At 42.7% G+C, this 12,755-nt stretch overlaps 1 protein-coding gene across 12 annotated transcripts in view; it reads right to left on the bottom strand.

Moving 5' to 3' along the window:
* Nucleotides 1-12,755, bottom strand: part of LOC133387912 (very-long-chain enoyl-CoA reductase-like) — a 37,437-nt gene that overhangs the window by 23,647 nt on the left and 1,035 nt on the right. For 8 of the 12 annotated variants that reach the window (XR_009763602.1, XM_061633743.1, XM_061633752.1 and 5 more), the window contains exon 2: nt 5,794-5,855. The exons of 3 other annotated variants lie outside the window; for them this stretch is intronic. Coding sequence is in view for 7 of the 9 variants with exons in the window: in XM_061633743.1 (XP_061489727.1) it covers nt 5,794-5,850 (57 nt within the window). In the remaining 2 variants the exon portion in view is untranslated. Of the gene's footprint in view, nt 1-5,793; nt 5,856-12,755 lie in introns of those variants that run through there. One more of the 12 variants, XM_061633750.1, reaches the window with a different exon arrangement.

The raw sequence follows: 12,755 nt of genomic DNA on the forward strand, positions 1-12,755 counted from the left end.
TAAAACCATGCCAGAAATCTACTTCTTTGCTATTGTCTGTTGCTAAGCAGCAGGACTGGAGGCAACACAAAGAGATGCTGGACTGGAAACATTAGAGGAGAGTGTACATCTGCCAAAGACAGCCTGATTACACAGGGATTCCCCCTCACATGGAGCGCATACATGCATACCACTGTACACCCTGAGGTGCCCCTTTGCATACATTGCACTAATTGGGTATACCTCTGGGGAGCAAGGCCACTGACAATGCCCCCACTCGCACCTTCTCCACATGCTTAGTTTATGTGCAGAGAAGGACTCTGAAATCAGCCACACAGCTCACGGTGTGACCCTCAGCCAGTCGCTATCCCTCTGCCTGAGCTGCTTCACAGTTGTTGTGAGAGTAAAATGGGGGGTAAGAGTGTACATCACCTTGGGCTCATTGGAGGAAAGGTGCAATGGAAACATAATAAATAAATAAAGATGGTGACTGAAGAGTGGCCAATTTTATGCATGGAGATTCATTTACATTATGTAAAATAAAAGCAAAGGAGGATATAGTTCTGGTGTGAGTCACCCACTAGGTTTCTTGAGCCTCAGGGGGAGGAGCCTGAAAAACAGTGCCTCATAAGCCAGGAGGTGGAGCCTGATAGGGTCTGGATATAGCCTAGTAAAAGATGGAAATGGTACCTGGAAGCTCACAGGGCGGTGCCTGGAAAGCATGGAGGTGGAGCTTGTAACAACAGTTCTCATCAAGTCAATCTGAAATATCCTAGCCCCTTACCATGAGATTTTTATCCTTCCCCTTAGGCAGGGGCATTGCTAGGGGGGACCTTGGGGCATGAGTCCCAAATCTTTTTCTGAATTTTCGGAGTATTTCTGCTTGAGGAATGCATTCAGGGGAAATTGAATAGGGGAAGGAGTGATTTTGGTTACTGAGCAGGGTACTCATTTGAGGAAACAACTTTTTTAAAGATGACTTTATCTACAGATAATTTGGGGGATAATGAACGGTAGTACGTGAAAAGCAATTGGATTGATTTGGAGCAGGATATGTTGGGAAATTATGTTGAGGTAAATGAATTGAAGAGGAATTGATGCAGGGTGACTTTGGATGTGGTGCAAATTAATCGAACAACTTTCCTACGCCGATTTGTATAGGAAATTAGTTGCTTTGCCTTTTGTGACATTAAAGTCTAGATTTTCACCTTTACATTTAAATCAGCATCTGCAAATTTGTCTATGGGCCTGTGCCCCAAATCTTTGTAGCAACACCGCCATCCTGGGGACTCTGAGAAGGACCAAACCCTGACATCACCATTCAAACCTTGAGATTTAGCAACCCTACTAGCCCTTAGGGAGAAAGAAACTAAGCGAGGAGGATGGTGGCAGTGAGTTCTCCTATCCAAACCTCTACATCTGTTAGATTAAAATCTGAGCAATTACTGTAGCTGACTTTTGGTATGAGCATTTTATAGTTCACAATTGTGTCTATGAACAAGTTGTTGAAATCAGTATTTCCCAGTCTTTGGGTCATGGCCCACAACTGAATCACAAAGCCTGGGCAAGTGGGTCACAGGCTTTATAAGTCCCAAATAATTATTGCTTATAATCCGTAATTGGTATTAGAAATACCTCTTACAACTTTTTGCTTCCTACTAATATTTCAAAATTGCCCACAAAAATAAATGCAATAGACTAAGAGAAGCAATCTGTTAATTGCCTTGCTGTTGCTTTGGGGCTGGTTCTAGCACTTTACCATACAGAGTATGAAAATACCTTCAAACAAAGCTTGTTTTTGCAGGAGAGCTGTTAAGGAATAAATGATTTAAAGTGCCTAACCAAAAGAGCTTAATAATCTTGGCAGCTCAGAAAATGCTCCTGGCATTACATTTAGCATTTTGTTCCACTGATCCTAAGAGGACATGAAATTATTGGGCAGTACATTCCTTTTTCTTTCTTTTTCATTATAGGATACCTTCCACACATCCCCAAGACTGATCCCCATCAGAGGGTTTCCATTCCTTTCACAACTAGAGATGGTGGAATAATTATTTTAAGGGTTTCATGACCTTCAGAATAAAATAATGGATTGCTGTTAGTACCTTGCTGATCAGCTACATCTGCTGTCCTGAATGAGGGTAAATGGTTTGTCTCACTTTTTTCTTGTTCCATATTCTGAAACAATGCCTCATCAAGACAAGGTTAGGTGGGGACAATGTGGTCCACCCAAGGATGCTGGAACAACAATTAATTATGGGTGCTTATATTTTAATGGGATTGTTTTGTGTATTTTATTTATGGATGTTTATATTTTCATGTCTGTGTAACAAGTGTTTATGCTTTGTAAACCACTTAGAAACCTATGGTGGCATTTAGTGGCATATAAACAAATGAATGTAACAACAATAACTGTCCCCATGTTCTGGCTCTGAATTGTTAGGAAGTCTCCAGTGCAGACCCAACAGGAATACCCTGTGGCTCCATTCCAATATCAGATGTAATTTTACTTGATCCCCGACTTGGTGGTGGTGGTAATCATGTACAGAACTCAAAACCATATTTGTTAGTTTATGCTCCTCAACCCTCTTCTCCCCTTTTTATTTGCTTGTGTATTGGAGAAAGATTAGCTAGGGCTGCCACCTTCCCCACCACCACCTGACAGGGCTTCTGTGCTTTTAACAGTTGTGTGACAGGCAGCATGTGATTCTTTCCTAGCATAAAAATGCAGCTTAGAGCAGGGATGGGGAACCATTTACAGTCCAAGGGCCGCTATCCCTTCTGGGCAACTTTCTGGGGGCCACATGCCAGTAGAAGGTGGAGGCCAGAGGCAAAAAGGAACAGAATGTAAATCTTACCTTTCTACAGCTGGCTTGTTTGTACGCACTCTCACAGATCCCTCTCTATCCTTCATCCAGGCAAGCAGGAAGCATTATCAGAGTTCAAGGTTACATTCCAACCAGGAAAAAACACTCAAGGGGGGGGATGCAAAGCAGGGGTGTGGCCTAGGGAGAATCCCAAGGGCCAGATAGAGGCCTGGAGGGCCACATTCATCCCCAAGGCCTGAGGTTCCCAGCCCCTGGTTTAGAGGAAATGTGGACCTTGGCATGGGGTAACATCCTTCGTAGACTTCGTAGAATGCTGTGGACATAATAAATCTTGACTTCAGCAAAGCTTTTGACAAAGGGCACCATGCTATTCTGATTAGCAAGCTAGCTACCTGTGGGCTGGATGGAACAACTATCAGGTAGATCCACAGTTGGCTACAGAACTGTACTCAAAGAGCGCTTATCAATGGCTCCTGCTCAAACTGGGGGGAGGTAATGAGTGAGGTACTGCAGGCAGGGCCGGGGCCAAGCATGCCGGGGCCCTTGGGCACCAACTTGCCCCAGGCCCTGGTACATGCATGTGGGCGCATGCACGTGCGCCCCACCTACCTGTCTCCTGTCTTTTGCAGCTGTGCACACTAGGCTGCCATTAACCAATATGGCAGCAGAGGTTTCCCCAAGGGGCTGAAGCCTGCACTGCCATCTTGGTGGAAAAGGCTCACCTTCTGAATTTCTAACTGTTGTACAGCAGAAAAGGCACAATGTTGTATTCTGAGGGTACTCAACTTAAATTCCTTTACATTCAATACAATAAATTAGACTCTGATGGGTAAAGCAACTTTTTGTTAGCCCGAGATGCAACCTGACCCCCCCTTTCCTCCCTCTATACACATCTACACACACACAAAAAATACAAGACCAATATTAGCTGCCTGGCAGCACTTTAACTATAACATAACTACAAGTGCACATGCAGCAACTCTTAGGATTTTTTCCTGGTAAGGTCGGTCTGGCAATTAAACCAAAACAGTCTCTTGGAAAATGCCATGGTGAAACATCAAAGATAGGAAGGGGGTAATAAAGAGATGTGCAACTATATTGATCATTTAATATATTTGTATCCTGCTTTTCAGAGAAAAATTGACTAAGAAAAAATGTATGAAATGCATATATCTATCAAACAACAGAGAGCCAGTGTGGTGTTGTGGTTAAGGTGTTGGACTACGACCTGGGAGACCAGGGTTCGAATCCCCACATAGCTATGAAGCTCACTGGGTGACCTTGGGCCAGTCACTGTCTCTCAGCCTCATGAAAACCCTATTCATACGGTTGTCATAAGTCGGAATCGACTTGAAGGCAGTACATTTACATTACATCAAACAAGGCATTAAAATGAGATCAAATAAATTAACAACCAAAACCAGAATCAATCAAAACATGAAAGCCAACATCTAGCCATCCACTTCCAAGCAGGACGAAACATGGTTAAAAATTTGCTTAAATGTCATCCATGAAGGGGGCAACATGGGGTTCCCAGGGGAAAGAGATCCAAAGATGTGGGGGCAGCCACTGAATCGGCTTTCCTCATGGTACCCACCAACCTGATGGTTCTTAATGCTAGGTCAGAGGGCAGTGCCTCTAAGGCCGATCTCAGGGCCTGTGCAGGTACATATGGGTGCAGGTTGTCCTTCAAGCAGCTTGGTCTCAAACGATTTAGGGCTCTAAAGGTCAAAAACAGCACTTTAAACTGAGACCAGAAATAAAAAGGCAACCAGTAGTAAAATACGAACAAACAAATAATAGCAATGATTTTCCAGAATAAGAGAATTTAGAAGTGTTAAATGTTCGAACCCACATCAGAACAACTTTTTCACTTTTGCAGCCCAGTGAGTCAGATGTAAAAACACAACCAGTGTCAAAAAGCCAGACTCAAAGCTGTCACTGAAACAAATTGGCTGGTTTATTGATGCACAATAGTTCATACAGAGAACAATAGGATGAACTTAAAGGGGCACAAAGCAACAGAAAAATAATATTATACGTAGTAATAATGGTGTAAGAATGGCATTAACAATTGAAACAGTGAACAAGAATCCAAAGCCTGCCATTTTCTTCTCCAGTACTCTCATTTCAAGCATTCTGAGTCACACGAGTGCTGAGAGTTGTTAGGAGACCCCTGTTCCCCTCACAGCCCACAGTGGTTTAACAATCAATCCCTCTTCCTAATGAACTCTGGGAATTGTAGCTCTGGGAGGGGAGTCAGAGTCTCCAAACAACTCTCAGCACCCTTAACAAATTACAGTTCCCAGGATTCTTTGGGGGAAAGCCATAACTGTTTAAAGTGGTAGGATACTGCTTTAAATGCCTACTGCAAATGGGGCCAATTAGTTCCTAAATCCAGAGCTGGGCAATACCTTTGGGCTCATCCAGACGACTGCAAAATGTGTGACACGCCCGCTATGTGTGTTCATTATTTTTCGGTCATCCAAATGACGTCTCGCGCTGTTACGCATTTTCACGGGTTAAATCCGCTCCTTGCAATACCGGCAAAAATGCAATTTGCTGTTTAAAATCGGGAATCATCCGCTGTGCCTTCAGGAGTTAGGATGCAATACCGCGGACTTTACAGCTGATGGGCAGTTCTTGGGCATTTCCCCATGCCCTTTCTTCTCATTCCAGCCAATCACGTATCTGCACTTTTGCGCATGTGCAAGAATAAGCCCGGGAAAATTGAACCAATCATCGCAATGGTGGGGTGTTGGGGGGGTGTCTGCAACTACTGCGCAGATGCATTTAATTTTTTGCCAGCCTGCAAACTGGGCGGCCGCTCTGGGTGAGATCTGCAATGCACAGCAAGCAAGAAAGGGGTGGTGGTCAGTTTCAGCCTGCCTCTGAAAGCTTTGTCAATTTCATTCTACTTGCTGGGGGTTTTGCTTCAAATCAGAAAAGCATACATTAGTTTAAGTGTAATATAGCAAATACATACAAGGAAAGGGCTTCTGGTCGGTTTCAAGCCTGCTCCAGAAAGCTTTGTCAATTTCATTCTCCCTGGGAAGGAAAGGGAGAAGGAGGGTGTGTGTGACACGTTTCTTGCTTTTTTGGAGAAATAAGTGCAATTGCCAGCATGTGTATCTCCTTAAATATCAATAAAGGCAGAAAAGCATACATTCATTTAAGCATAATATCGCAAATACAAACAAGGCAGGCGTGAAACCGACCAGCAGCCTTTCCTTCCCAGGTGAGAACTCCTTTACAGCCATATTGTGCTTCCTTGCAAAGGGGGAGAGGAGCATACGTCATTTTTTTGCTGACCAATTGGTTGATAGGGGGAGGTTTTAGAGGCGGAGCTTGGAAAAAGCAAAAAGAATGTAGGGGTCTTACCGCTGCGTGTGCGGGTGCAAACAAGCGTTTTTTTTAATTGGGAAAGAGCAAACTAAAAGGCAAAGTGAGGACTATCAGATGACAAACCGAATATGGAAACCGTGGATTATCCCGCTCCGTTTGGATAAACCCTTTATTGGGACAAACCAAAATGTTGCAAAAATATGGCAAACTTTCAAGTTCCCCAGAACTCTTCATCTGGCAAGATGTTACACAAAGCAGAGGGTGAGGAAGAACAAAAAACAAGTACAAAAATTAGGCTGAAGTTCTAGTCCTGAGATCAGCTGTATCATCAGCCTAATTTTTCTACATTTCATTTTTCCTCTTCTCCCGAACCCCCTGTTTTGTGTAACATCTTGCCTGGTGAAGAGTTCTGGATAACAAGTCATGAGGCATAAAACTAATATATCTACTTCTTTCCACTTCTGCCCAGATCACATACAGGAAAAGAGTTTTAGGCAAATTTAAAGCAGGGGTGGGAAATTAGATCTGACCTGTTCTTTATTTCCTCCACCCACTGTGGGCTAAGTGACAGGAAGGTGTGGTTGCCCACATGTCAATCACATAACATCATAATGACCCACATTTGCCTATGTGGACAATCAGCTGATTGTCAGGGCTTGCAAGGTGGCACACACCGAATCAGGCCCAGATGATGTCGGCACTTTCAAAGTACAGGGTTTTGCAAGTGCTGCCGATCAGAGGTGCCTGAAAACCCCCTATGACACAGATGAATCTCTACCTGCCCCATATATATGGCATCTGGCCAAAACCACCTTGTGGGCTGAATGGGATGGCACAGTGGGCCTAATTAGATGCACAGGCTGGAGATTTTCCCACCCCCTAGATTTAAAGGATAGGGTGGCTGAAATGAAAGCAGGAAATAAATTGTTAAAGCGGGCTAGTTGTAGATGATACATTAATTGTTGAAATAAAGAATTTTTTTTAATTATGAGAATTATTGACCATTTCTGCTCTTAATTTTAGTAATTGCAGTTAGTGTGTAAAGATAGCATGATTATTTGTAATTTCCTGAGACTGTATGATATTTCTTTTTGGATTCCAGTAGTTCAATAAATCCATTAAAAAAAACATGGATACCAGTTGACAGAAAAACAATTTACTTACCTAAAGAATTGGTGTTCACAATTATTAAGGAATTTGTTATTAGATATTACATACTACACTATATAATACATTTATTATGTTGGTATTTCATGTACTTAAATATGGCATGTCATCCACTGGCAGCATTGGGAATGGTCCAGAAAAGGGCCTGAAGGCGGTTCTTGCCCTGGGCCCCAAGTAATCTCTCTGCGGACCCGATAACATTATGTTGTCTGTGGCAGTGGGATCAGCACCTAAGAAAGTGTAAGATTTCAATTCCCTCCCACTCCTCTCCTGCCATGCCCCCAACTCTGCCCAAAAAACTCCCCCCCTTACACCTGCAAAGTCCTGATGGAATATGGGTTAATGTGGCACAGAGCTTGGAAAAGTTACTTTTTTTGAACTACAACTCCCATCAACCCAATCCAGTGGCCATGCTGGCTGGGGCTGATGGGAATTGTAGTTCAAAAAAAGTAACTTTTCCAAACTCTGATCTGGCAGCAGCATCCCACCAGCACGAGGACACAGCTAAACCAGAGTTCTTTCTTAGCATTGTACTTCACAGGCACAGGAGGAACAGTGAGAAGCAATCCTTGTAGGCACCGTTCAGGGGCAGGATCATGTTGCGAGCTAGTAATATATGCACTTTAGAAGAAGAAGAAAATGTAAGACGTTTGGCTGTGTCTTCAGTTTAAAAGCTGTTGTTTAGGAAAATACATTTTGATCCTCTCTTCTGTAAAAATTGAGATGTTACTGGTTCCAGAAACTACATCACTCAGCAGAGCTGTCACTGTTTAAAATTCTCCACCAAAACTAACCCACTAATGATAGCAAATGGCTTTCCAAATAATTCAGCAAAAACACACACAACCCGCTAACGTCAGGGTTTCTCGGGGCAGGAGGAGGAATAAATGATTCAGAAAGAGCTTGCTTTTTATTCATTTACTCTAGTACAAATGTTTTTCTTTCAGAAATAAGTGTGCACTGGAGTGACTTATTTCTGAGCCCATCATTGACATAAATCCCTCTAAGAAAGCATGGAATAGTTTGTTTTCGCCAACACAGAGAATTCCTACTCACATATTAGTACTTCTAATAACTTGCCTTTTGACTCTGTAGAGCAGTCCTACCCAGGCCAAAATGCAGCCCATGTGTGGCAACTCACCAGGTGCTCAAGAAGGCCCCTATTTTTCCTGCTTGTCTGGACTCCGAAAACTGGGTAGTTGTCAAGGACCTGGCAGGCCACAATACATGACTGATGGGTTGTGTTCAGCTTGGTGTGTTGAAAGCTGTGCCAGGTCTCCTATAAAGAGCTGCTTTCTTTGCAAGATATATGCTTATTCATTTTATATTGTGCTATCCAGACTAGCCAAACCACCTTTCAGGGGCCTGATCCAGGCAGACCTGAACACTGCAGATGACTCGAGTTAAGTGCTGCTGCCTGCTCATAATGTTGCTGATAAAAATCTATTTGCTTCTCCTGAGTTTGGATTTATTATTTATGGATTTAATTTCCACACACTATGGGATTGGTCTGCATTACTTAGTGAAAGAAAAGCATCACCCTCTTTATGGAGAATTCAGGACTTGGCATCTTCTTTGCAGCTCACAGGCTTCTGTTATATATCCCAATAACTCATTTTTCGCTAATAAAAGAATCCAAAAGGACTTTAAGCCTTCACAGTTACAGAAACAATTTTTTAAAAATCAAACAAGATTCTCAGCATCTAGCGAGTTGTTAACCCAGGAGATATGGCGATATTTAATTCACTAATAAAGCCATCCCCTCTCTAAGCTGTTAATGAAGAGTGTTCAGAGGTCCTACTTGCCATTAATATACATGCCCATAAGCTGGTCATGAAGGCTGCTTCCAGACTCGGTGGCTATCTTGCAGGGAGGATACAGTGGGTACACCAACAAATTCAGGCAGTGCAATTACTGTACAGTAATTTGGTACTCTTGCTCAACAAACCAGCTTCCAAGAAAAAACTGACTATCTGCAGTAAGTAAACTGTTGGAGAAATGCACTGAAAAGTATGGGCTAACAACTGCTTGACACAGCATCATATAATTCCCCACAAACTTTGCATAAACAAATAAGGGTGAATGCTCAATAAACAGGTAGCCCAGAAGTGACTGAAATTTAATGACATGATTACAGGCTCAGGCAGATGTTTGTGGGACTGCCCTTGAGTAGATCTCCTCTTATATGGTACAGAAATTTCCCCACTCGGATGCCGTTCAGGAGTTTTGGACTGCAAGTCCCATCAGCCCCAACCAACACAGTTGGAATGGCTAGGGTTGATGGGAATTGTAGTCTAAAATACCTGAAGGGAATCAGGTTGGGAAAGGTTGGGGTATAGAAATCCCAAAGATCAGTACTATACTAGAGACTGGGTGCAACTTCAGTGCTAAAGAAATTACAGTTGGTAGGTCTGAGTTTGTCAAACCAGAACAGACCAATAAAAAATAGCCCAGATTTAATTTTGTAAAGGTTTCATTGTGAGGAAAAATGCATTATGGTTCATTCTCTTATCTCTGTTTTTCTTCACAGATACTCAGCGTGCCTATCAGGAGAGCATCTATGGAGATGGCCTTGGTCCAAAATATGAAAGAGCTCCTAGGTAAGTGTACATTGTACTGAACTTACCACTCAATTACTAATTCTTGTGAAGTTGTTTTCTAATGTTTTGGCCTAGTGTTACTATTTTTGCATACAAATACGCAGAGTGCACCTTTCAAATAGATTTTGTATCAAAGCCTAAAATAGCTTTAAAAAACGAACAAGTTAATCTTTTAGGTGTTTTCAAAATAGCCTATCCAGGTATTGCAAGATTAGAAGATAACAAACCCATCATCTCAAAATGGCAGCAGAATGTATTTTTCCCTGAAAAGGCTTAGATTGTTAAGCCACCACGCTATGTTACAATTACATACTTTCAAAAGTGGTTCAGATTGTACAATACAGAACTTAACAAAGCAGATGGCTGCATAATCTTCCAAGAAGTTGGTACAGTTAAACCAATGTAATTTCACTGAGCACCTTCACCTATTGGTCTGAAACACAATCTATGTTCTGTTTTGAATTCTCGTACATCCAACCTCTTATACACACAAAAAACACTGTTTTAGGACACTTACCATGCTAACGAAGGCACTAACAAGATAAGAAAGCACAGAATATGGAGCTTCATGGAAAAAAAGTAGTTTTGCCAATTTGCAAAACAAACAAACAAGCAAGTATCCACAGATTTCTTTTTTTCCAAAGAACATTGTGGCCTGGTTTCCATGACATGCTAAGCCAAACCATAGGTTAGCATAACTGTGTGGTCTCCAAAAAAGGGAAGTGCGGCCACTTTGCTCCTCCCTGATCGTTTTGTTGCTGCAACATACTGAGCTAAGGTTGGCTTAGCATGTTATCCAAACCTGGGCTCATGGTTTAACTCTCCCAGACAAACCGTGAGCTGTAAATCATAGGACAAACCTTGGTAAGTGATAGCCTTGTGAGCCTTCCCTAACCATTGGTAAAGGGGTTATGATGTTATGGAATATTAACAAACATCCAAATGTCACAAAAGCATAGGAACTTAGAGATACAGAATTTTTGGAAATGTTGAATCCACTGGGGGGGGGAGAATTATGTAGAAAAATGGCCATTTGGGGGAAACTGGAAAGTGCAATATGCCTTTCTTATCAAAACTAAACTTATGTTCCTGTTTTAACAGTATAAAACGCATAATTTGTAACATATGCCTTTGTGTAGAATTGTACCACTGACCACAATTTAGGCAGGTGCATTGGGGTGCTCCTCAGAGGTGGAGCTTTCCCATCAACAGCGGCGTTCCTCCAGTAGCAGAGGCCAGTGGATCTGGACATGGCTAGGCAGAGGGAACCGCTCCAGTATCCCAGATGCGCTCCTAAACAGAAACAATGGGGAACATCTGGCATGCAGGCCTAGGTGGGTTCACCAAGCCTCTCCATTGGGCCTGCAAGGCCATTTTGGCCAAGCCACACCCATCTACTCTTCGCCTGACATCAGGCAAGCAAGAGGCATGCTTACAGTTCAAGAAAGCATTCCAGTCAGGCAAAGGCACTTGAGGAGGGCACAAAGCAGGTGTGGGCTGTGCTGGGGGCATGGCCTGAGGAGAGTCTCAAGGGCCAGTCAGAGAGACCAGGGGAGCTGCATTTTGCCCCAGAGGTTTCCCACCAATGCCCATGGATGCCCAAACACAGGTACCATCTGCACTATACATTTAAAGCAGTGGCATTCCGCTTGAAATATTCCCCGAAGAATCCTAGGAAATGTAACTTGTTACGGGTGCTGAGAATTGTTAAGAGTACAATTCCCAGAATGGTTTGAGGATCAATCTCTCTTCCTGGAGAACTTTGGTAACTGTAGCTCTGTGAGGTGAATAGGAGATCTCCTAACAGGTCTCAGCACCCTTCACAAACTACACTTCCCAGGATTCTTTGGGGGAAGCCATGCCTGTTTAAAGTGGTATAACGGTGCTTTAAATGTATACTGCAGATGGGTCCACATATACGCCTATGGGCGAGTGCAAAAATGACTACTACCAGAAAGATGCAACAGTTGAATATGCAGGTAATCTAAGAACTGGATTCTTGGAGACAGTTGTAATACAAAATGCTGCATCTAGGCCGTTACAGAAAGCTGCCTTATACCAAGTCCAGTCCATCCAGCTCAGTGCCATTCACACTGACTAGCAGCGGCTCTCAGCGGTTTCAAACAAGTCTTTCCCAGCCCTATCCGAAGATGCTGGGAATTGAACCTGGGCCTTTCCACATGTGTAACTTTACAGTTGACAATGAGGAAATTGAACTTGTCAAGGATTATCAATACCTCAGCACAGTCATTAACCAAAATGGAGACAATAGTCAAGAAATCAGAAGAAGGCTAGGACTGGGTAGGGCAGCTGTGAGAGAACTAGAAAAGGGCCTCAAATACAAAGATGTATCACTGAACACCAAAGTCAGGATCATTCAGACCATGGTATTCCCAGTCTCTATGTATGGATGTGAAAGTTGGACAGTGAAAAAGGTGGATAAGAGAAAAATCAACGCATTTGAAATGTGGTGCTGGAGGAGAGCTTTGCGCATACAATAGACTGCGAAAAAGACAAATAATTGAGTGTTTGAACAAATTAAACCAGAACTATCACTAGAAGCTAAAATGATTAAACTGAGGTTATCATACTTTGGACACATCATGAGAAGACATGATTCAATAGAAAAGACAATAATGCTGGGAAAAACAGAAGGGAGTAGAAAAAGAGGAAGGCCAAACTAGAGATGGATTGATTCCATAAAGGAAGCCACAGACCTGAACATACAAGATCTGAACAGGGTGGTTCACGACACACGCTCTTGGAGGTCACTGATTCATAGGGTCGCCATATGTCGTAATCGACTTGAAGGCACATAACAACAACAACAACTTTC

The sequence above is a fragment of the Rhineura floridana genome, chromosome 6 (assembly GCF_030035675.1).
Source record: "Rhineura floridana isolate rRhiFlo1 chromosome 6, rRhiFlo1.hap2, whole genome shotgun sequence".
Classification (NCBI taxonomy): domain Eukaryota; kingdom Metazoa; phylum Chordata; class Lepidosauria; order Squamata; family Rhineuridae; genus Rhineura; species Rhineura floridana.